Genomic DNA, 23,163 nt, shown 5'->3' with positions numbered 1-23,163 from the left:
CCTCCAAAGTATGAAAGTATGAGTATGAAAAACTACTTGTACTATGAGAAAAAAATGCTTTATTAGCATTTGCAAAATATATATATATATATGTATATTATTAAAGCTGTATTTATACATAATGGTAGTATTTGTGTACTGTATTAATTGTTTATAGTCATGACTTCGGCCCTAAAAGGCAAACATTTCTTTATTGTGAAATATGACCCACCCAGACATGTTCTTTCCAGGCTTCATGAGATTCACCCAAGCGCTCTATAATCAATACTCTTAAGCTAAACAGATCAGGGACACTGCAGAATATAGTTTTATTCTGACAAAACATTTGCGAAAAACTGTAACATCTTAAAACAACGAGTATTTTGCCACATGTTTGAGAATCCATGCAGCTGCCATTATGTTTACTTGAGCAGCTTTAAGCAGTTCAACTTTAATGTTTTATGTTGTTCAGTTTTCAAAGCTACAAAGTTCCACCAAAAGCAAAAGCATTGGTCAAATGCCTGAAACACGATACGTCTAACAGGTTGCAACAACTTTACCAATTCTTATATGTTTTGAGCCTGAAGCATGACAGTTCACAGACTTTCCTATAGTATTTTGTAGTAGTCAGTATTATGTGGCTTGAAAGTGTTTGAGAAACAGGATGTTGCAAAGTTTACAGGGAAAAAAAAAAGAAAGAAAAAAAAATTATGAAAGCCAAGACTCACTTTTGACAAGCCGGATCATACATTTACACATATATCGAAGTTCCTGATTTATTGCAAGAGTATATGTAAAAAAATGAATCAATCTGATTTGCCTTTTAACTTAACGAAAGCATTTATCACGCGATTACTCATTGCAAACAAATTTTGAAAGGGATTCTGATTGTAGCTGACAGACATGTGGGTCAAAATTTAATTTGAAGTAAACATTTCAACATTAAACAGCATCTGAGACCCATTTTACTAACTTAATGTGACATTTCCAATTGAACTAGGATATTAAATGACAGAAAAGCAGGCATCCACTTTTAATTTCGTCCTTTGGAACAACATGCTCAATCTATCAAGAAAGTAAATGGGTCCATTTTGATTTCATGTTGACTTAAACTTGCATTTGGGGGTCAATGAAACTCTGCCATTGGTAACTGTAAAATGGTGACTTGATAAAACATGAAAACCACATTTCCTTCCAAAAGGATTAGGAACCATTATCCAAGAATTCAGAATTATATTGCATTTTATTTAGATAAAGACTTGCATATAAGACATGATGCTTTTCTGTGCGGTGAGGGCACATCATCTCTTTCATATTTTCCGTAGCCATCCGTGAATGATGAAAACCGTTAATCCTAAATAATTACTAAATATAATTACAATAGTCCCTTTGAAATGCTGCGGGAAGTCCCAGGAAGTCATCATCCTCATACGACGCATCTTGAAAACCTGCATCTCAGTGTCATCCGGATTAAATACGGTGATGTGACCAATACATCACCAAAAAACCAAGTCCTTTCTGCTCGTCCTCCTGGAAAAGGAGTTAGTCAACACGCCAGCCCTGCCGATACGCCGACCAGCTGTGCCACATCTGTCTCTAAACAGTCCTCATAGGTTCGATTTGGGTGCCGTGTTGACAGGGATGGCTCTGAGCTCTGTCCGCATGCACATGTACTCGCCAATGACTGCCATGAGGGCCATGCAGGCCACGTTGACCAACCACCATGACAGGGCGACTGGGAGGTGGGCGTTATAGATCCAGCAGCCGATCATGTGGAAGAAATGCACTGTTACGGTGAAGTCCAGACACTGCTTTCCCCGTCGGATGAAGAACCACAGGCCAAGAGCACTGAGAAAGAGGAACAGAGCCAAGAATGACCAAAGACGGCAGATAAAGGTGAGATAACTGTATGGAATAAGAGACATTAATATTAACTAGGGGTGCACGATATTGACAAAAAGGGATATTGCGATATCGATAATGAATATTGCGATATCGATATTAATTTCAATATTTTTAAACATATGTAAAACTTCAAAAGTTATGGGAAAACGCATTCGAGACGGATTTGAATCTGATCGCTGAAACCACTTCAGGAGGAGATCTGGGCCGCATTCCAGACGAAACTGGACGAAGTGTAAATGCATCTGGTTGTTGAAACCACATATGTAAAATGTACTCCTCCCAAAAACACAAAAAAATAAACGAGTGAGAACGTGCTATAGGCTACATGTCAGGTTATGTCCAGATATGACGGCGCTACGTCTGCAACACGCATCACCGCATGAGCAGCTGAGCATCTACCGGTCAAGCCAACGCGCAAACTATCGCAAATCAAAGTGAAAGTAAGTTGCAGACGCGTCAAGCTGGCAAGTGTGTGTGTTGTGGGGACTGTGGTAGAGCAAGGGAGAAGTGAAACAAAGTGTCTCCCCTGTTCTTTCTGACCACTGTTGGAAATCTGTAGCATGAAAAGTTAACCCTCTCCTTGATAGAACCAGGAAAAGTAGATAAGTAGAACCAGGAAATCGGTCGGGGGAAATGCAACGGTGCATGTCGGACGGGACGCATCATAAACAAAATATCGCATAAATATCGCGAGACTTTCGATATGATATCGAGCAACGTGATATCGCGATAACGATATTGATTCGATATATCGTGCACCCCTAATATTAACTTACCATGTGAGAGAATTCAGAATAAACGCCATCATAGATAAGCGGCCCAGTGTTGTTGAAAACCCAAGAACCTTGAAAGAAAGTAAACTAGTTATTTGTAGGGCGGTGTTGACAATTTCAGTATCTTCATTTTGATGAACCAATATTGATTTTTAAATGCCAAGATCGATCTATTAGTCAACGCTGTTCTCATCTAAAAATCACGAGAAGCTTTGTGATTTGTTATTTTTGATAAGAACCACAGTCTTAGATTTCATATCCTGAAACACAAACAATACCATTTTGAAGCTCTTTTATGTGGCGTGAGAGAGATCGCTGTAGTGCTAATCATGAACCAAACATCTCTTGCTTTTTACTGCAACTTATAGAGCTGGTAAGTCCCGCCCCTTCCGCTAACCCCCCTGGACCTCTAGGTTGAAAAATCGTCAATGCAAGTGAATGGGAGAAAATAATTATTTTCTGGTCCCGTTTGAATTTTGCCATGAATGTGAACATATGTTGTCTGTGAATTTTTTATATAACTTTTCGTGTAAAGAATGCTACAATTTAGCAGGTAGAAGTTTGATACGGTTAGACTTTGTGTGAGAGCACTTTGTGGACTACAACTTTCGACGCGTTTGAAACGTCAACACCACTAGCACACCGACACTAGCTCACGGATCCCGCTAAACATGGCTGTGTCTTTGGTGCACTTCACCGCCTTCTTTCAGGGAGAGGACAAAATCGTTGAGGTTGGCGAAAACCACGGGTAAGTCAACTTTCTGGGGTGACGTCACATAGGCGACATGTAGTCTTTCTCATTATGTCTTTTCCACAACTGCTAGCCGAAGAATCATACCATATACTGTCAAACTCGTAACATGAAAAATTATATAAAAAATTCACAGACAACATATGTTCACATTCATGGCACAATTCAAACGGGACCAGAAAATAATTATTTTCTCCCATTCACTTGCATTGACAATTTTTCCACCTAGAGGTCCACTTGGGGTTTTACGGATGGGCGGGATTTACCAGCTCTATAGCATTAAATAAAACATGAATGAGCATCATATGGTATGGTGAAAGGAACAGTTCAGCTTACTAAAATCTATCATGTCTCATGTAATCGCTCAATCAGTGTTTCAACCTGAGAAACAGCTTGTAAACAATATGTGCCACATAACATTGCATTTACTTCAGGAAAGCCATGATTGTTGTAACTATTTCATCCAGCTCTATTTGGACAGGTTCTTACCTCATAACTGAATATCTGGTCAAGTGATCTACTGGTATGGACCAAACCATCAACACCAGCTAACCAGAGACCCAAGAAGCTATAGTAGATGCACTGCATGAGAACAATCTGAGAGATGATGAGGATCGGATCCCAGATGTAGCTGCGGAAATGACTGCCCATCTCGCAGGAGAAGAGGGGGACAACACAGGTCCCCACACCGGCTGGAGGGGAGGGTTAACTGGAGCCCCAAGATTTGAGTTTCAACCTGTCAATGCCAAAACAATAACAGTGCAGAATTCAGTTTGTTTGTCAGACCTCCACACTACTGAGAATACCATGGTAGATCTCCAAAAACGTGGTATTTGTTTCTTAGTAACCACGAACCACGTAGATAAGCTTATTAAAACAACCCAGATAAAGTGAAATCCATTTTAGTGAGACTAACTTAAATCCCTACCGCTGGTCAGCCTTATTAGGCAACCTACGCACTAGTTAGCATTCAAACATTCTACAGTCAAGAATAATAATGTGTTATCTTCAGTATTTTATAGGTATATAAATGTAATTATTATAATGTCAACTTAATGCCGCTTTCTATAAATAAATAAGCATTTATATTTAAATACCGCGGCGAACAGGCTGTTTATTAGCATTCGCTAGCTAAAACAGCGCTAACTAGCGACTTTGTTTACGTCCGTCTGTGAGTATTATAATGGAATGAAAACACAAACCCTGATTAAGACACATCCGTAATACGATCCTGGCCGACTGACAGTTTAAAATTAAGGATAGGGATCGCTGTATGTTAAGGCTAATAATAGTAATTTCAACCGGATGCGAAACTTTGAGCCGATGTTCAGAGCTTGATGTCATCATCTGTGTGTCCCGCGGCGCTGATTCGACACAACATCAAACTTCACATCATCAAAACTGATAATCCCGCTCTTCGATGGAAGATAATGGGGAAAATGATTACATTAGGGTTCAGTTAAAGTCATTTCTTGATATTATTATTCTATTTCTTCTTATTTGACCAGCTTCACTTGTTTTATAATTTCATAGTGTGTGGAATTTAATCGCAGCTTCTTTATTCAATATTATTGCAAAATAAAAAATGAAAGTTTGAATTTTGGTTTGACAATTTGAAAGTTTAAAACCGTTTGAAAGTGTGTGTCCTGGTTTCACAGACGGCCAGGATTAGTTCAATTATACGGAAGCCCTGAACCGCAAACAATAAATAAAAAATTCTAAAATTAATTAAATTAAAGTCGAAATATTTCTAGATTACGGTAAAAACATTACGAGAATAAAGTCGTAATATTTTGATTTATTTAAAAATATATCAGTGCAAGTTGCTCTCAGTTAAAACAGCTCAAACATGCATTGTAGTCTGGGACTAGCTGAAGCCGTCTGTGAAACAGGGGATGAATGTAGTTAAAGTTAATATTTACTTAAGCCGTGTGTAGATTGAAAGTAGTTTTATATGCTGCGTGGACCTGTGATCTGAGTGGTTGCTAGGTTGTGGGTTTGGTGTTGTTGCTGGTTGCTAGGCTGCTTATTGATAGATGTTTGTCAAGCCAACATAATTATCGCTTCAAGACTTCGTAAAGATATATAGGCCCTGTTTTGGTTATGCCAAGGGCATTATAGTTCATTTTTATAGATTTTGTTTTCACTTGCTGGCTGGCATTCTAAAAGTTCACAGTTGTGGCTTATTCGTCATATTATGCGGCCAGAGTGTCTGTACCACTTCTGTAAGAGCTTCCTCTTGTCTCGCTCATCTCTTGGTTCACCCATCAGTTGTTTTGTTACTAGAATGAAAAACAAGACCTGAGCCTGGGAAAAAACGCCTACTAGACCCTTCCCTGAGCCTTCTAGTAGCATAGTCTATATCTTAGTCAACATATGTATATCTCAGTAAACGGGTAGTTTGTGATCATGATGTATTTTGAGTCAGGTATTATAATCCATTTTCATATTAATCTTGATGATATGCCAGTTTGCAGGAAAGTTAATTATTGGTTAAATGGAAAATTTTAGCCATATGTTAAATGCAAATTCTTCTTAACTTGACTGTCATAAAAGCACATCATCTAACTCTATAGTTTGGTACAGCTATGTGTTATGTAAATTTGCTGGATATATAATGTATAGCCTATTGTAATGCACAAAGTCTGTCTAACCTAACAAGTGTACAGTTAATGAAAAATAATTATGTTTTGAACAAAGAAAATGAAGCCTATAATTAGGAGGACTATTAAGCTTGTTTGCCTATTATTTCAATGTTTTAGCACATTTTCCCCAATTGTCATTACTGAAGTATTAGCACTGTAATGAATAGTTGTGTGTTTTGCTCATTGGTGGAAAATTGGTTCTGTTAAATTGTCCCGTTTTAATCTATTTACTAGCTAGTTGTTTGCTGTGCATTTCAATGACATGACAAGTCTAACAAACCATCCAATGCTCATCCTATAGCCACACCAGGCCACAAAGTGTTTTTATTACGTTCAAAAGAAAGAGATCTTTGAAGTACCTGTCCATATTTGGACTGAATTCACTGTACAGCTGTGTCACTTTTACATTCGGCATTTCAGCACAAAAAAACAGTCTTATTCACCAGTCATGCACTTTTTAAGTCAGTTACATAACATAACATAGATTGGTCTCTAAAGTAAGACCGATTACCCCAAACTAACTGCTAGTTGTTCAGACTAGTTCTTAAAGGGATCGTTCACCCCAAAAATGAAAATTCAGTCATCATTTACTCACTTCAAGTTGTTCCAAACCTGTATGATTTATTTATTTTTTTCTGCTGAACAAATATATATTTTGAAGAATGTCAGAAACCAAACAGTTTATTGGACCCCATTGCCTTCCATAGTATTTTGTTTTTCATACTATGAAAGTCAGTGGGGCCCATTAATTGTTTGGTTACCCATATTCTTCAAAATATCTTCTTTTGTGTTCAGCAGATCAAAGACACGCATACAGGTTTGGAATAACTTGAGGGTGAGTTAATGATCTTTAATTTTCATTTTTGGGTGAACTATCCCTTTAAAATACAAGGTGTGTCGCATACTTGTGTACTACTCTAATCCGATTTGTAGTATATATAGTGCATGTAGTGTGTTCACACTGAAAATTCAGAAAAGAAAAGCACTAAATCACTTATAAAAAGAAGTGTGAAATGATGTACATTTCATGCACTCAACTGTTTTAATTAGCAGAGGGAGAGCGGCTATCAATCTCCAATGTTGAATGACAAAATAACCTTGTAAAATTCATACACTACACGGTTGAGTACATAGTGTATGAGTGTATAGTGCATCATTTGGGACAGAACTACAGTCTCTTAACATATAAATGGCTATATTTATTCAACTGGACCTTATTCAATATAGCATTGCGCTTTGACTGAAGTCATTGTTATTCTTTCCAGAGCAACATGCCTCATTGCTGTGCAAATAAGGTTAAAATGGAATGCACCATATTTACAAAACTGCACAATTACATTTGAAAAGCGATGTTTGTGTCCATTTTCCTGTGATCACGGCAGCAGTAATTCATCAAATGGTGGAGAAGAGCATTATAACTGGGCATATTTGCAGACACACAGTGTAGACTATTGCTGTTTCTGCACTGTAAAGAGCTGATTCAGGTGCATGAACTGCAGTAGTGTCAGATTGGAGTGGCTTGCAGCATTCCCCACAATGTAGTGGTCAGAATAAGAATGCAAAATGAAAAATTGCATTGCACAATTTTGTGTGTGTTTATGCTGTTACATAGTTGCATAGTTACTTTAGTCAATCAGATGCTAAAACAACGCCAACGTCCGCATCCCCTTCTTAGTAAATTCCCCCCTCAGTCTTAGTTGCTATTGAACTTGTGTTTTCTCCGTGATTGGTCCCGGACCGTGCTGGCTTGGGTTGGTTGAGGAAGATTTACAGAGCATGAATCGCTGGATGATATGAATCAGTGTATCACGGAAGCGCTGGATGCGGAAGGCATACACTAGCGGGTTGAGTGCGGAGTTGATGTGTGACATAATGATGCCCACATAAACAGCACTCTTGGGCATTTCGCATGTGGGGCAAAAAAACACAATACTGTTCATGATATGAAGTGGCAGCCAGCAGAGCGCAAAGAGAAACAGAACTAGTGCTAACGACTTTGCAAGTTTCAGCTCTTTACGGTAGTACTTGCTGGAGTCGCAAGTGGCCTCGGCTCGACGGTTGAGCTGGCGTTTGATCACGCGGAAGATCTCTGCGTACAGGCCAGTCATGATGGTCAGGGGAACCACCACCCAAACGAAGAAGTTGAAGTAGACCATATAATCCATGCACATGACGTTGATGAACTGGCATTGGATGGGCGTCGTACTGACATTTCCAGGTGGACTGCGGTGCCAGCCGGCCATAGGCACTAGGCCAGTCAGAAAAGAGATGAGCCAGCATAAACCCACAGCTACCCACGCCCGCCTCTGTGTAACAATGATGTTGTACCTGCCAAAACAAAACAATACAAATACAATTACTTTTTGAAAACAATATAACAGCAAGCGGTGATTCAAGTGTCGTTCTGTAAATGCATTGCTCACATCTAAGTGCATCACATTCAAGTCTCTTTTTTACAAAGTACTATACAAGATTTTGACATTTTCTGAATGGGATGTTAGTTGCTCATTGATCTCTATATTATTCTCTTTCTAGATATGGCTAGGGTGTGGAGTCTGTGAATTTTTTCTCAGACGTATCATCCAGATTAGACGATAAAGGTAAGTTCAAATGATTTCAAATTATTATTATTGGTGATTGTTATTAGGGGCCAAGCACTGAAAGTGCTTCTTCTTCTTCTTCCGTATGGAAGTCCATGGCAGCCCATAGAACCGCTTGCGGGAAAGTTATGAAATTTGGCACACTGATAGAGGACAGTCTGAATAGTCACCATAGCAAATTTGGAGTCTCTAACTCAATCTTCGAAACCGTTAGACCGATCGTGACAAAACCACCTTAGGAAGTTCGGAAACATAGGTCGTTGGCTATACGCTAATGCCCAAATGTCAAAATATTAATAGTAAATGGCAAGAAAATGCAAACCATGTCAGGTGTGGGTCATTTTTTACATGTTTATTCATATAAATGTCTGTAACTCCTAAACGAAATGAGATATTTTCAACAAATTTGACACACACATGTATGGCCTCACTATGAGAAAAAAGTTGTGGCTCTTGTTGGAGCTATAATAGAACAAAACATGAAATTGCCATTGACTTAATACAGTATTGTGATATAAAATGCTATACTTAACAAATGCATTGGTGTAACATTACGAAACTCAGTATGTGCCATCACCACCATGCCCTGAAGAGACAGTGCCACCTTTTGGTCAATAGTTACTACAAAATTTCCAAAAATGCTAATAACTTTTGAATAAATCTGCCTATTGTAATGACACTGGTCTTAATAGATTCCTTGGGTCACGCCGAGAACATAGATACCAACGTTAGATGCCGTATTTGGCCGAACTTCCTGTCCGCCATCTTGATTTTCATTCAAAACCTACTTTTTCAAACTTCTCCTAGACCGTTTGTCCGATTTTCACCAAAGTCGAATCGTATCATCTCCAGACTGTGCCGACTAAAAGTTCGTGTTGATAGACAAAACTGTTTTCATATACCACAGCAGCAAAGTTGAGGCATGATGCCAAAAGGACTATTCAGGCTTTACCTCTGCAATACCTTGACATATTGACACCAAACTTTGTATGTGTCATTGTCACTTTGTCACTCCCACATCAACTGACCACATTACATTGTCACTGACCACATCACATCAATTTCATAACTGCGCCACCTATTGGTCAAAGGTGATAATCCATTAAATCATATTTTTTGTTACTTTATATATTATTATTAAGCTATTTTGCCCAAAATCATCTCAAAATGTCTTTAATTGCTTCTTGCTGCAGTTGGTCTGACACTCCCAGCCATGTTGGCGTGTCTTATCGTCATACGTTACATAAGCATAAGTCACATGTGATCAAACATCAGGCAAATGAGTGGTTAGGTACGCTGCCAAAATACTATCAGACCAGTGAACATCATTCCCTTTGACAGACAGCAGGGGTTTAATTTAGTTAAAAGCCTTGCATTACACCAGCCCATTGATTTGCATTAAAGAAAGCAACAGATATATTGCGGTCCTGCTGTCTGGCCAAGGAACATGATAAAACACAACTGATGCATTAAAGGTAAAGTTTAATCTCTATGTGTCAAAATGCAAATTTTAGAAATAGTTCTGACTGTGACACCTAATTCTATGAGAAACTCTCAAAGCTTCGTTGCTTGGAGAACAATTATTATTAAACTAAACTATTTATTGAACCTTGGAGTTATTTTATCATAAAGCCATTGCATGATAGCAATAAGCTACTCAAGGCTGTGCATGACAATCATTTTATGTTAAATTATTGCTTTGTGTCATGCAAAAGTCATTTTAACACAGTCATTTTATTGTGACACAGCTGGCGAAATGCTTTTTTATGCACCATCCTTTGGTGGACTTGCACAACAATTGTAACGTCCTAGAAATCCAAAGCCAGTTAACTAGCATAAAATTTGTCATTTGTGATTTCTCTTTATTATCCTGCACTAATGACATCGTTGTAAAACATAGTAAATATGTTTGTGCATCACCCTGATACGGTTTATTTAGAAGAGGGATTCACAAATGGACAGCATGATATATTAAGTTAATATTTTTATAATTTAACAACACATTTACATGTTTAATGGTCTGATGTTGGTTAATGGTCACATGACATATACAGGTAACCATAAAATATTGATCGTTTTTTTTTATTTTTATTTTTTATTTTTTTTTAATTGGACACTTTTTACGCTGTAATTAATTATTATTAAATGTAAAATATTGAATCTTTATTCAGTAAGTGTTTCAGACTCACCTGGTGGGGATTTTGACACGCAGGAATCGGTCGATGGCGATGGCCAGCAGAGACAGTATGGAGCTTTGGGTGATGATGACGAGAAGGCACGAAATGAAGAGGCAAGTGTAAAACTGTGTGTAGAGACCCAGGCTGATGACCACCGCCAGCGGAATGACAAGAACGCCGACCGCAATATCGGCCAGCGCCAAAGAGACAATAAAGCAGAAGGTCGGGTCTCTAAGACCCTGGTTCATGCACACCACCAAGACCACCAGCACGTTCCCAAGCACCGATGCCAGGGCGATAGTGGTCTCAATGGAGATGTACATCAGGTCCGCTTTCTCCCAACTCTCAGTTACTGAGACCGTTGACATCTTCGCCATCTTCTCCATCTGTAGCAGTTGTTCCTGTTCCATTGGGTCTTCTACAAGAGTCTCATGATGTCCTCAAATGCTGGTATGTGCTCTCATTTGATTATATTTCTCAGTCTATTCAGTCTTTATAGCTGTCTCGTAATGAAGTCTTTCTTACTGGTAGTAGCTGAACTGGTCAATAGATGCCATGAAAAGCACTCATATGAGTTTCTTCATAAGCAGATCTATGTTATCTATAGTTACTTTGAGCTGCCGTGTGCCTTGTTCTCTGCATCTTCACAAACTCCTGCTTCTCCTTCTGTTGCGTAGGCTCTGCCGGCTGGGAAAGGGAGGGGTGGTTCATTCTCTGCAGCATTATTACCTTCCCCACTGCTCGCCTCGCTCACCATTTCTCTCTCACTATCTCTCTTTTCGTACACTTTCCAAACCTGAAACACCAGTTGTGCCATTTAGAATTTAATTTAGAATGTCTTTTGAAGTTGAACTGAATTTGCAATCAGAGTATGGAATTGTGATTTGAATTTAAATTAAGGAAGTAGAATTTAAATGGAACAAAACTCTGCTGTTATTGTAATTTCTATTTTGTTTAATATTTTTTACAATGAATTTCTTTGTAAGAAAGAATTAACCATGCACATGTTCATACACACAACAAATGGGTTAATTCCAAAATTGTTTTAGTTTCTGGAAATAAACGGATATTAATTTTGATTATTTATTAATGAATTATCTGTTTATTTCCTGAAACTGATATTTTATATACAGTACTGTTCAATGTTTCAGGTCGGTAACATTTTTAATTCATTTTTATGTTTTTGAGAGAAGTCTCACCCAGGCTACTACATTCATACATTTGATGCATTCAAAAATACAGTAAAAACAGGAATATTGTGAAATATTATTACAATTTAAAAAAAGCTGTTTTCCATTGAAATACATTCTAAAATGTAATTTATTCCTGTGATCAAAGCTGAATTTCAGCATCATTACTCCAGTCTTCAGTGTCACATGATCCTTCAGAAATCATTCTAATATGATGATTTGCTTTCTGATTATTATCAATGTTGAAAACAGTTGTGCTGCTTCATACTTCTTGTGGAAACTGTGAAATAGTTTTTTTCAGGATTCTTTGATCAATAGAAATTTCAAAAGAACAGCATTTATTTGAAATGTAGCATCTGGACCAATCAGACACACACAAATTATTCATTATATTTAATGAATAATCCAGCAAACTTACTCTCCCAACAAAGGTCTATGAAACTTTCCCCAAAACTAACATCAGAAATGAAGCTAACACACTGGCAGAACCCGGTGTCCTGTAACAGGACACATTGAGACTGATAAGACTTTTTACGACCCCAAAAGGAATTTGCAGAGAGTTGTGAGTCTCACTTACTTCTTGCTGAGAAGGAGAAATAAACCCTTTTAAAACCCCTTTAAACCACTTGAGAAATGTATAAACATGCATCTTTAATTTTCCCATTTCATGATTTTCCTTTTATATGGTTTGGCCTATGTACTCTTTTAAACACTTTTGGGTTAATGTTTCAGACTTGCATACTATAGTTAACCAAAATCATATGTGTGGCATTGTCTAGTCTCTATAAACTCCAATCTTTGTCCCCCATTTGTTAATTTACATTACATTTTGCTAACTTTGTGACGCATTAGTATTATAAGAATCTTGAAGATTCTTTTGTTAAACATCCAATCAAATTACATGTTCAAAGGCCTGCTTGAACAAAGGCTCATAAAGAAATTCCCTCCAAAGGGAACAGCTTCTTATTGGCTCACAACCATCCAGAGGGTGTGACATCTTCACGCTTTAAAAATCATTGATCTCAAGATCATGCCTCTTAGCCTCTTACTCTCTTAAGGCTGATTTGATGCTGACGCCAGAGCCTCTATGCCAGGGTTCCTCAAACTCGGTCCTGGAGGGCAAGTGTCCTGCACAGTTTAGCTCCAACACTGATCAAACACACCTGAGCAAGCTAATCAATGTCTTCAGGATCACTAGAAACTCACAGCTAGGTGTGTTTGATCAGGGTTGGAGCTAAACTGTGCAGGACAGTGGCCCTCCAGGACCGAGTTTGAGGAACCCTGCTCTATGCTGTAGGCAACGCGTTGGTTTTCATTTACACTTCTGCGTCGTTGTCCACGTTGATGCGCAATTACACATGCAGAGGGAGCATGTGAAACCCGAGGGAGGGGTTCTAGCAGACCAATCACATCGCTGGCGGTCCGCGTAGAATTGACACATTGTTACAAATATACAACTTTACACTCGTAAAGTTGTATATTTCAGGGTATATTTCAGGAGACACACAGCGACGTAGCTACGGCGTGAGTTCGACGCAGAAGTATAAATTGGGCTTTAGTCTCTTATAGTCCCTTTCTGAAATCCTGAAGATGATGCTGAACTAGACGTTTTCTAAGGACCCCCAAGCTTGTGCCAGGCTGCGGCCTTGTCTTTCCATTCACCAAAGATCCTCTGACTCCTATGGTTCTCTCTCATCAAGACAACATCAGCAAGGATCAACTGGAGCCTCAACAAATTGCATCCGGACAGTTTAATTTATATGGGTGAGAAATGAAAGTATCAAACTTAATCTCATTATTTGATACATTAAGTATCCTTACCCCTTTTAAAGAAGGGCGTGTTAGAACTAAACTGATGGTTTGCTCTAGGCTGTTGTTCTGCTGCATTTCAAACAATGCTATAACATCTTGCTTTCCTGTATTCTGCTTCAGCTCTCTTTCCCTTGGTAAACTGTATGCATGTATGTGTATGTTAGAGTAGTTTAAGTGTTTAGTCTTGTTAATGAAATCTTGTTCATGTCACTCGTAAAGTTGTCCGTATCTCAAGCTCATATACTGGAGTCCCTAATCATAGATTTTGACTACTAGCTCTTAGTAGAACTGTAAAGTAAGAAAGACATTTCTCATACCCCGGAAATGTATTTAGATTTAGATTTAATAGAATTTCTTAGAATTAATTAACAATTAACACTGAGTGAAAACAGGTTAATTGATTGTAATATTAATTTACAACATTAAGTTAATTCTATTATCTGATCCAAATATTCATAATCAATTATAACAAGTTATTATTGGTTATTAATATTTCTTTAGAGATCATTTTCTACAGAAATAAAAATTGTTGTAACATTATAAATGTCACTTCACTGTCACTCTTGATCAATTTAATGCATCCTCCTGAATAAAAGTATTCAATTCTTAAAAAAAAAAAAAAAAAAAATGTTGGAACGTTAAAACTTTAACAAACACCTACATGTAGAAATTCATCGTTTTTTGCCCATTTTGTTGAATATCATTTCATTTCTGTTCCTTAAATTCCTTTTCCTGTCATTCCTGTCACGGTTTATAGATCCGTGTGTTCATTTTGTGTATTTGTAGGTGCTGGGTCTGTGTGTGTGTGTGTGTGTGGTAGCTTGTTTGTTGCCTAGTAACCAGCTGATCACTCAATCAGTCATTCAGCTGCAGCTAATCAGCTGCCTAGACCTAGCTGGAGTGAGATATGCTTGGTGTTGGTTCGTCACTCTTGTTTTGTTCTCTCACTTAGTTCCTGTATCTGAGTTATTCCTGCATTTCGTCTGTGCTTCCAAGCAGCTCGGAGATCATCCTTGAGTTTTCTTCAACTAGCTGTCCGGTCTGAGATTGATTGATTCCTGTCTCTTCATCTCTCTCTCCTTTGGATCGCTGCATTGAGTCCGCCAGTGTATTGACTGTTCTTTCTTGCAATTGGATCTACGACTCCCTTTCTGACAATTCCAGTTAAAATTCATATTCAACATCCTGTGGGTCGTGGCTAATTCAATTAAAATTCACACTCTTGAACTGAAAGGGAGCCAAAATTTTATTTAATTCTGAATTAGGCACATGCATGCATCCCAGAATCCTCTGTTTCCTGCCTCTATCCCTTTGTGTGTCTCTCAGTGCATGGAGAAAGATAATTTGATATTCAAATGTTTCTACCCAGGAAATCGTACATCATCTTCATCAATTTAATTTTTCAGTAATGTTCACTGTATTGTGCTAATGGATTCGTCTCAGTATTGAGGGAAGCACTTGCCTACCATGATCATTTCATCTTGTTCCCTGGGCCCCTCAGCATTATGTGGTTATCATATCTATTTTAGTCCTCATGCAGAATTAAGATTGCCTTTTTGAGTCATAACACAGACGAAGATCTTATTGCACTTTCAGAGCTCAGAGGAATTCTCACTTATGCTTCATTGCAATATTAGCTCTGTCTGTGATGTGTCTACAAAATGCTCTTTGGAGAATAAAAATATAATAACTATAAATGAACGTGGATAGCATAGCTCAGATTTCGTTGTGGGAGAATTTGTTCAGAAATGTTTGAGTTCATATTGAGATCATTGCAAATCTGAGCACAAGTTTGTAATATTATTGAGATTTCTTCTGAAACAGAGATCACTGGGGGTAAAATGTGACTTAAGTTAGAGTTTCCATTTTCTCTGCATTTAATATACTGTAGTTGTCTAGACGATACAACTGAGACATTAAAGAGATCTCATTAATAATTTCAATAATTACACAGTACATTTGCATTGGATTGGTCTCTAATGTCGGTTAATGGTCGCATGACATGGAGGTAAACTAAATAATTCTTATTGTTTATATTTTAATTTCAAAATGTTATGCTTTTATTTTCATCAACTCAAGGAAACCCTGATTTAGAATGTTACGATCGACCAATCAAAATCAAGTATTCAAGACAGCTGTGTCATAATGAAATTAAATGGCGTGCCACCTTGCCAAGAGCTTCTACAGTGTTCTCTTTGGATGTTCAAGCATTTTAAGACTGTCTAGCGCAGTGATGTTTGAAGTAAATGCTGTTCTTGTGCTTTTCTGAAAGGATGTCTTAATAAGGCAATCTCTTTGATTAGTTTCATTCCATTAAGATATTGCAGACACCTAAATAAATGTCATTCCAAAGAAATGCAGTACTTTTTAGATTTAATATTAATGATATTTTCTAAGTCAAGCATCACTATTAGAGTGCAACAGTTTGTTTCTGGAAGTAAAAATTAAATTTATTTTCTCCAAAAGGAAACTGATTTTGAATGATTCAGTGAGGTAAAAGATTGTTAATCGATGGTATTTGTTTCTGCTGAAGATGTCATATTATTTTTAAAATAATCCCGATTAACAGTGGAATTCCTGGTGAAAAACTACATTACCCATTATTATGCTGTACAGAATTACACCAATCAGAGAGTCGAAAAAAGCAACATGCTCCAAAACAGCACTGCGAATGATGTAATCGATTTGATCCCCACGCTCTTAAAATACTGAAATGTTTGTGTATATATGCATACTTTGCAATAAACTTAAAATAAATAGTTTTACATATAATGACCATTCATAAATGAGTAGTTTTATATTCCTCCATCCTTTTTTAATTCGATTATGCTATTCGCAATGCTTCATGGGATTGTAGTTCTTTTCCTCACTAAAGCAGTTAAGTACGCAATCTTGTACCTTTGTCTTTTTGTCCGATTTTCAAAAACGTTTTCGCTGCAAATCAAAGTTTGTTGTGATTGACCTCTTAGCTTGGCTTAGTTCATGGTTTATAACTCTTTAATGAAGACTAAAAAATGTAAAACTTTTAAATTCTCTATGGAAAAAATGAAATAGGGGTCAGGCACTGTTGCACTCCATTGCTCATTCTCTGGATTAATGACTAGTCCCGCACCATTTGTGTTGAAGTGAGGTTGTGCTATTACTTTTCTTTGCGGTCAAACCTAATACAAGGCTGTTTCTAGTCTTGACATTTGTTTGCATATGATGGACAAATTACAATAGGTAAAACAAGTAAGTAATATTGCAAATGCAATCTGAAAAGCATTATGCAACGCTCATGCAAACCTTTTGGTTCTCATCAAGCATAACCGTCTGTGCAGTTTTCCAAAGACGAGTGACAAGAGACCCATAAAGCCCTGAGTTGTTGTTGACGTATGCTGTCATCTAATTGAAAGAGATCATCGTATCAAGCACAAGGGCTTTGGGCTGCCCCTATTGACATGAGCTGTAAGTAGTAAATGTGCCACGCACAACCAGCATGGTGCATAGAGCAATAATGATTTATGTCAGATAAGTGCTCTAATAATGTCTGCAATTAAACACAAACTATTGAACTCATATAAAGGGCATGGCATTAGCTTACACTGAAGGAGGGACCCAGCCACAGAGACACTGGAATATCACAGAGACTTCAGTGTTCAAATAAGCAACCACACAGAACACCCTAGCAATTACCCAGAATTCCAGAGCAACCGTTCACATCTCTAGCATCATGGTGTTGAGATTTGAGCAAGGAAAAAAACACCCTAGCAACTACACAGAGTTCCCTAGCAGCCATTCACAGCTCTAGCATTGTGGCTGTGAGAACAGAGCAAGCAAGCCCTTCGCAACCACCTAAGAACTACATAGCAACTACATAGCAACTACCCAAGATTCCCTAACAACCATTAACAACAATAGCATCATGGTGGAAAGATTTGAGCAAACAAGCAACGAAGACCACACAGCCGCCAGATACTCCTTTTCAATCTGGGCATACCTTTTTTCAGCATCGGTCAGCGCCCTGGAACTGTAGGCCACTGGTTTCAGCTGTCCGTCATGGTCCTGCAGCAAAATGCCCCCAGACTGTGGGCTTTGTAACATCATAGAATGCTAGCACAGGAGCTTTTGTGATTAGGCGTTTCACATTGTCAAAGGCCTCCTCTTCTACAGCTCCCCAGTACCATACTACATCTCGTTTCAACAGCTCGTTGAGAGGTCGAATAACTTCTGAGAGATGAGGAACATACCTGCCCAGGTAATGAATCATTCCTAGCATTCGCTGTAGTTCTGAGACGTTCTTTGACTTTTCAAGCTGCATGATAGCTTTGATTTTGGCTGTTTCTGGGCCAGGTACCCAAGTTGACTCTGCCGTAACAGGAACTTTTCCATGTTCAGCTTGAGACCAGCCCGGTCAATGGCTTCCAGAGCCATCTGCAGTCGCTGCTCGTGTTCCTCTGGAGTGTTGCTGAATACTAAAATATCGCCCATGAAAACTGCAACTCCTTCCAGGTCTTTGAGGATTGCCGATGTGACACCCTGTATGTATAGTCACAGGAATAATTATTTTCTTTTGATGTGTTTTATTTATTTTATTATTTTGATGATATTGTTTCAACTACTGTGAGTATGCTCAGAGACAATTTGGTATGCTGTACTGTTGGTGCGTAATACCCTCAGTGGACATTAGGGGGAGACCATGTGCTGAGCGGAAAGTTTGAGGGTAACCCGGAGTCGCGTGGAAGAAGACGCCATTACAAGAGCGACTCGTGGCTAACAACAGCACAACTGTCTGTGTCTCTTTGTTTTAATCAAACATGTGGGTGAAGTCAATCACCATGGACAATATAACATGAAACAATGTGTTGATAACGTGGTTACACTGTTTTGAGAGGGTTACATGCATTTCCTGAGTAGTTAAGACGTCGAATAGAGATGGTGATATGTTTATGAAAATGACGGTGCATTCGCGGTTGTGCCGCGGCCGGCCTTGTATTAATATCATTTAATCTGAATGGTTTAAGGCTCCAACACACTGAATCCCTAAGGTAACGTAATGTTTATAATGTTAATAGTGTTATAATTGTGTTTATAGTAGAAAGAGCGATATTTTGAGCAATCGCCTGGGTTTAAAGACTGAAGTATATGTAATTGTTTAATATTGTACTTATATAATATTTGCATACAAGATTGGTTATTGTTGATATTTGTATTTTATAATATGTTTTATTGATCTTTTGATTAAGTATAGCCTGAGTACTGTATTTAGGAATTAAGTTTAAATGGTTATAGGATCTAACCTATGGTTCACTCTACTATTTAGTTATACAGTATGTACTATGACACTTTTGCTCTGACTATAGAGACGATAATACATTGAGATGTATGGGTTACAGAGAAAGTATTAAGTTAACTGAGGAAAATACTAATTGAGTATAAGAAGAAAGACTCAAGACACAAGAGTGATGTGACACAGGTTTAGTGGTGTTTTGTCTGAGTGAGTCACATGTATGGTGACAAGATATTGTGATTTGATTATACAATACATATAATATTGAATTATTGTAAAAAAGATTACAAGAGCGACTCGTGGCTAACAACAGCACAACTGTCTGTGTCTCTTTGTTTTAACCAAACAGAACATTTACTGCAGTACTGCCAGCCGGACGGCGGGCGTGCTACAGATTTTGGGGGCTCGTCCGGGATCTAGCGCCACCTGCTGGTATGCAGATCCAATCCAATTGAACCACAGAGCGGCTGAGTGACGGGTGATCAGCGTGAGGACCACAGAGGGCAGCTTAACGGCGGCAGGAGAACCAGAGCACGGCAGTGAGAGGCTTTCCTGGCTGAGGAGTAGTGCGGTGTGGTACAAGCCAAGTGTGAACCCATCAGCAGCTGAATTGTCGACAAGATGACTTCGAGCGAGAGAAAAGCAACGGTTTGGGAAATCAAGAAAAGACTTCATCAACTCACCCATGATGGACTGATCAGCCTGTTGGATTGTCTGGAGCCAACTGCAGCACCCGGAAAGCACAGGTTGGATACAACTGATGAGGAGTGTTGTTTCGAGTACATTGTTGAGTACATGAACAGTGATGTTCTTATGGAGTTAGAAGATGAAGGGTTGTCTCAATTGTTACTGTTAAAAGACAATGTGAATGTGTTGATTCAGAAACCGAGTGTTAGAACAGTTCTGCAGGACACTGAGTCATTTACACCACAACCACTTGCACACACCCCTGACACACAGACACAACCGATGGAGTATAACAGATTGGTAGACTGCTATGAAGAGTTAGGGCAGAAATTAGCACAATACAAGATTGAAGTTAACCCAAATAGAGCAGAATCTCCCAAAAGTAGCCGTAGCTTACCTGTGAATGTAGCTGGTGAGCCCAGTAGTGGAAAAAGGGAAAGTATGATCTCCCTCCGTGACCTACAGCTACTGCCATTTCAGCATAGAGAATTCAAAGTTCAAGGGGGGCAGATTGGTGATAGTACTTCTGATATTAGTTACACAAGTGTAACCAAACAGATAGATGAGGGACTGGCAGCTAACCATAGTGAGAATGACATTATCAGAGGGGTCTTGAGAGTCATTAAGCCAGGAAACTTCAAGGACATGTTAGTGAACAAGGAAGGACTGACAATTCCAGAACTGAAAAGTTTCCTTCAGTCGCATCTGAATGAGAGAAGTAGCTCTGAGCTCTTCCAGGAATTAATGTGCGGTAAGCAGAATGACAGTGAAACTCCTCAACAGTTCCTGTATAGACTGATCGGACTAAAACAGAAACTCATTTTTCTGTCTAAACAAGCTGTCACAGACCTGGAGTACGATGAACAAACCATTCAAAATGTGTTTTTAAGGACGATTTATCAGGGCATGGGTACAAAGTACAACCAGTTTCGCACTGAATTGAAACCCCTACTTACAAACCGCCTGGTGACAGATGAGGCACTCCTGCTCCAAGTAACCCAGATAGCCAGTGACGAGAGCGAACGACAACGTCGGTTGGGACAAGCTGCACGGCAGAGAGTGTCAAATGCCCTCAGCGCCCAGTGTGAGTCCAGCCGAGGTAAAGAGGTAGATTGTAGCAGACAACATGACCAAACTGAGACGATTCGTCGGTTGAGTGCACAAATTGAAGCTCTTACAAAGACTGTTGAATCACTTGCAAAGGCGAGAACGACAGAGGATCAGTGCAAAGTTGATTCCCAGCTGCAGCGAAGGCAACGCCGACGAATGTGTCCCAAATGTACTAACAAGGATGTCACCTTTTTCAGTCATTGCTTCGTGTGTGGTGAGGAAGGGCATCGTGCGGTGGGCTGTCTAAGAAGAGAAAAGGCGTCGGGAAACGATCAGCGGCCACTGCAGAGGGGCGACCAGTGACCGAGAAATCACAGTCCCAGCCTAAGGAGAAAGCAGCACGGATGGGTAGGTTTGTTGATCCACCAAACCGAAGACAAAGTCCCTGTGATCGAGTAGCCCAGCTCATTGGGAAGAAAGCCACTCTCAAGTGCCACATTCATGGGTTCGCAGTGACCGCTCTACTAGACACAGGAGCACAAGTTAGTATAATTGACTGCAATTGGAAGAGTAAATACTTACCAGATCAAGCTCTGCGACCACTGTCAGAAATAGTCAATGGGGGCAACGTCAATGTCTCAGCTGTTAATGGAGAACCATTGCCATTCGAGGGATGGGTAGAATTGACAGTGAACCTGCCTGGAAATAATGACCCAAGTATGGCTATTCAAGTACCTTTCCTCGTGGGGAAGATGCCGTTAGAACGACCATTGCTGGGGTTTAATGTGGTCGAGGAGATAATAAGAGGAAAGAATGACACTGAGCAGGGTCTATGTGCTTTTGCAGAACTCCTAAAGATGGCCCTGGACATCAAAGAGGAACAAGCTAATGCGATAGTGAGCTTCATTCAGGAACTACCCCATGTAAAGCTAGGTGCTATTGTCACAGTCGGCCCTAGAGATGTTGTTGTACCACCCGGTCAGGTGACTCATATGAAGTGTGAAGTTCCGGTTGGCTTGGAATGCACTGAGCCAGTAGTCTTGTTCGAGACCAGTGAGGAGAGTGCATTGTTAAATCAGCTAGACGTGGGAGAAGGTCTAATGGAACTAGAGGGGACAGACCGGCCTTATGTTAGGATTCCCCTGGGAAACCCTACTGCTTGTGAGGTTACGATCAGACGACATACACCTCTAGGGAGTATTCAGCCAATCTCAAGCATTATCGAAACGGAGCAGCAAGACACGGTAAACAGAGACGACTTACCAGTGAACAGCGGAGAAGAACCAGGTTCCCTAGAACATGAGAGCGCTCGCAGGGTAGACAGCTTGTGGCACCCGCCAGTCGATGTGAGTCATCTGGAAGATGAACAGCAGAAATTAGTCAAAGCCATGCTGTATGAAGAATCCAACGTGTTTGCTCGCGGAGATGATGATATTGGGTGCATCCCGAGCTTACAGATGACGATTAATCTGAAGGACGACATCCCTGTTCAGCGAGCTTATGCCTCCATCCCGAAACCCCTATATAAAGAGGTGAAGGAATACGTTCAGGATTTACTGGCTCGAGGGTGGGTAGTCAAGTCAAAGTCTCCTTACGCAGCCCCGGTGGTGTGTGTTAGGAAGAAAGATGGCACGCTGAGACTGTGCATAGACTACAGGTTGTTGAACCAGAAGACAGTTCCAGACCGACATCCACTTCCCCGGATTCAGGACCTCATTGACACCCTGGGAGGCTACCGATGGTTTTCAATCCTGGATCAGGGGAAGGCCTACCATCAAGGATTCATGGCGGAGGGATATCGACACCTTACGGCATTCACAACTCCTTGGGGCCTATATGAGAGGGTGCGCATACCCTTTGGATTGGCGAATGCACCAGCGGCGTTCCAGAGGAGTATGGAGGGAATGCTGGACTCCTTGAGAGATGAGTTATGTATCCCGTATCTCGATGACATACTTTGCTTTGGCAAAACGTTCAGTGACCATGTCCAGGGATTAAGGAGAGTCCTCAGGGTACTGCGGAGTCATGGAGTAAAGTTGAGACCAGCAAAGTGCGAACTCTTCAAGAGAGAGGTCAGGTATGTGGGGAGACTAGTTTCAGAGGACGGTATCCGTATCGACCCAAAAGATCTAGAAGCAGTCACCTCTCTGAAAGACCAGAAGCCCACTACTGTCGGGGAGTTGCGGCGATTGTTGGGGTTCCTCAGTTACTACCGTACTTTTATCCAGGACTTTTCACGAATTGCAAAACCACTGTACGAACTCCTTCAGTACCGGGGATCAGTAGCCTCTGGAGAGCAGAATAAGTTGAATAAAGCTGAGAAGA

At 39.7% G+C, this 23,163-nt stretch overlaps 2 protein-coding genes across 2 annotated transcripts; both read right to left on the bottom strand.

Annotated features, from left to right (window-relative positions):
- Positions 1-284: 284 nt before the first annotated feature.
- On the bottom strand, positions 285-5,056 carry sys1 (SYS1 golgi trafficking protein). Its single transcript, XM_081380126.1, has 4 exons — positions 4,611-5,056; positions 3,898-4,144; positions 2,661-2,728; positions 285-1,827 (listed from the first exon to the last, which is right to left on the bottom strand). Exons 2-4 carry the CDS (start codon positions 4,057-4,059, stop codon positions 1,587-1,589), a joined length of 471 nt encoding a protein of 156 aa, XP_081236252.1. The 5' UTR covers positions 4,060-4,144; positions 4,611-5,056; the 3' UTR covers positions 285-1,586.
- Positions 5,057-7,753: 2,697 nt separating this feature from the next.
- Positions 7,754-11,240, bottom strand: LOC308699442 (adenosine receptor A1; the record flags this gene model as incomplete). Its single annotated transcript, XM_081380241.1, has 2 exons — positions 7,754-8,381; positions 10,843-11,240. 2 exons carry the CDS (start codon positions 11,238-11,240, stop codon positions 7,754-7,756), a joined length of 1,026 nt encoding a protein of 341 aa, XP_081236367.1.
- Positions 11,241-23,163: the final 11,923 nt, after the last annotated feature.

The sequence above is a fragment of the Scardinius erythrophthalmus genome (assembly GCF_964197995.2).
Source record: "Scardinius erythrophthalmus genome assembly, chromosome: 12".
Taxonomy (NCBI): domain Eukaryota; kingdom Metazoa; phylum Chordata; class Actinopteri; order Cypriniformes; family Leuciscidae; genus Scardinius; species Scardinius erythrophthalmus.
The sequence above is the reverse complement of the archived record's forward strand: the minus strand, read 5'-3'. Positions and strand labels throughout refer to the sequence as shown.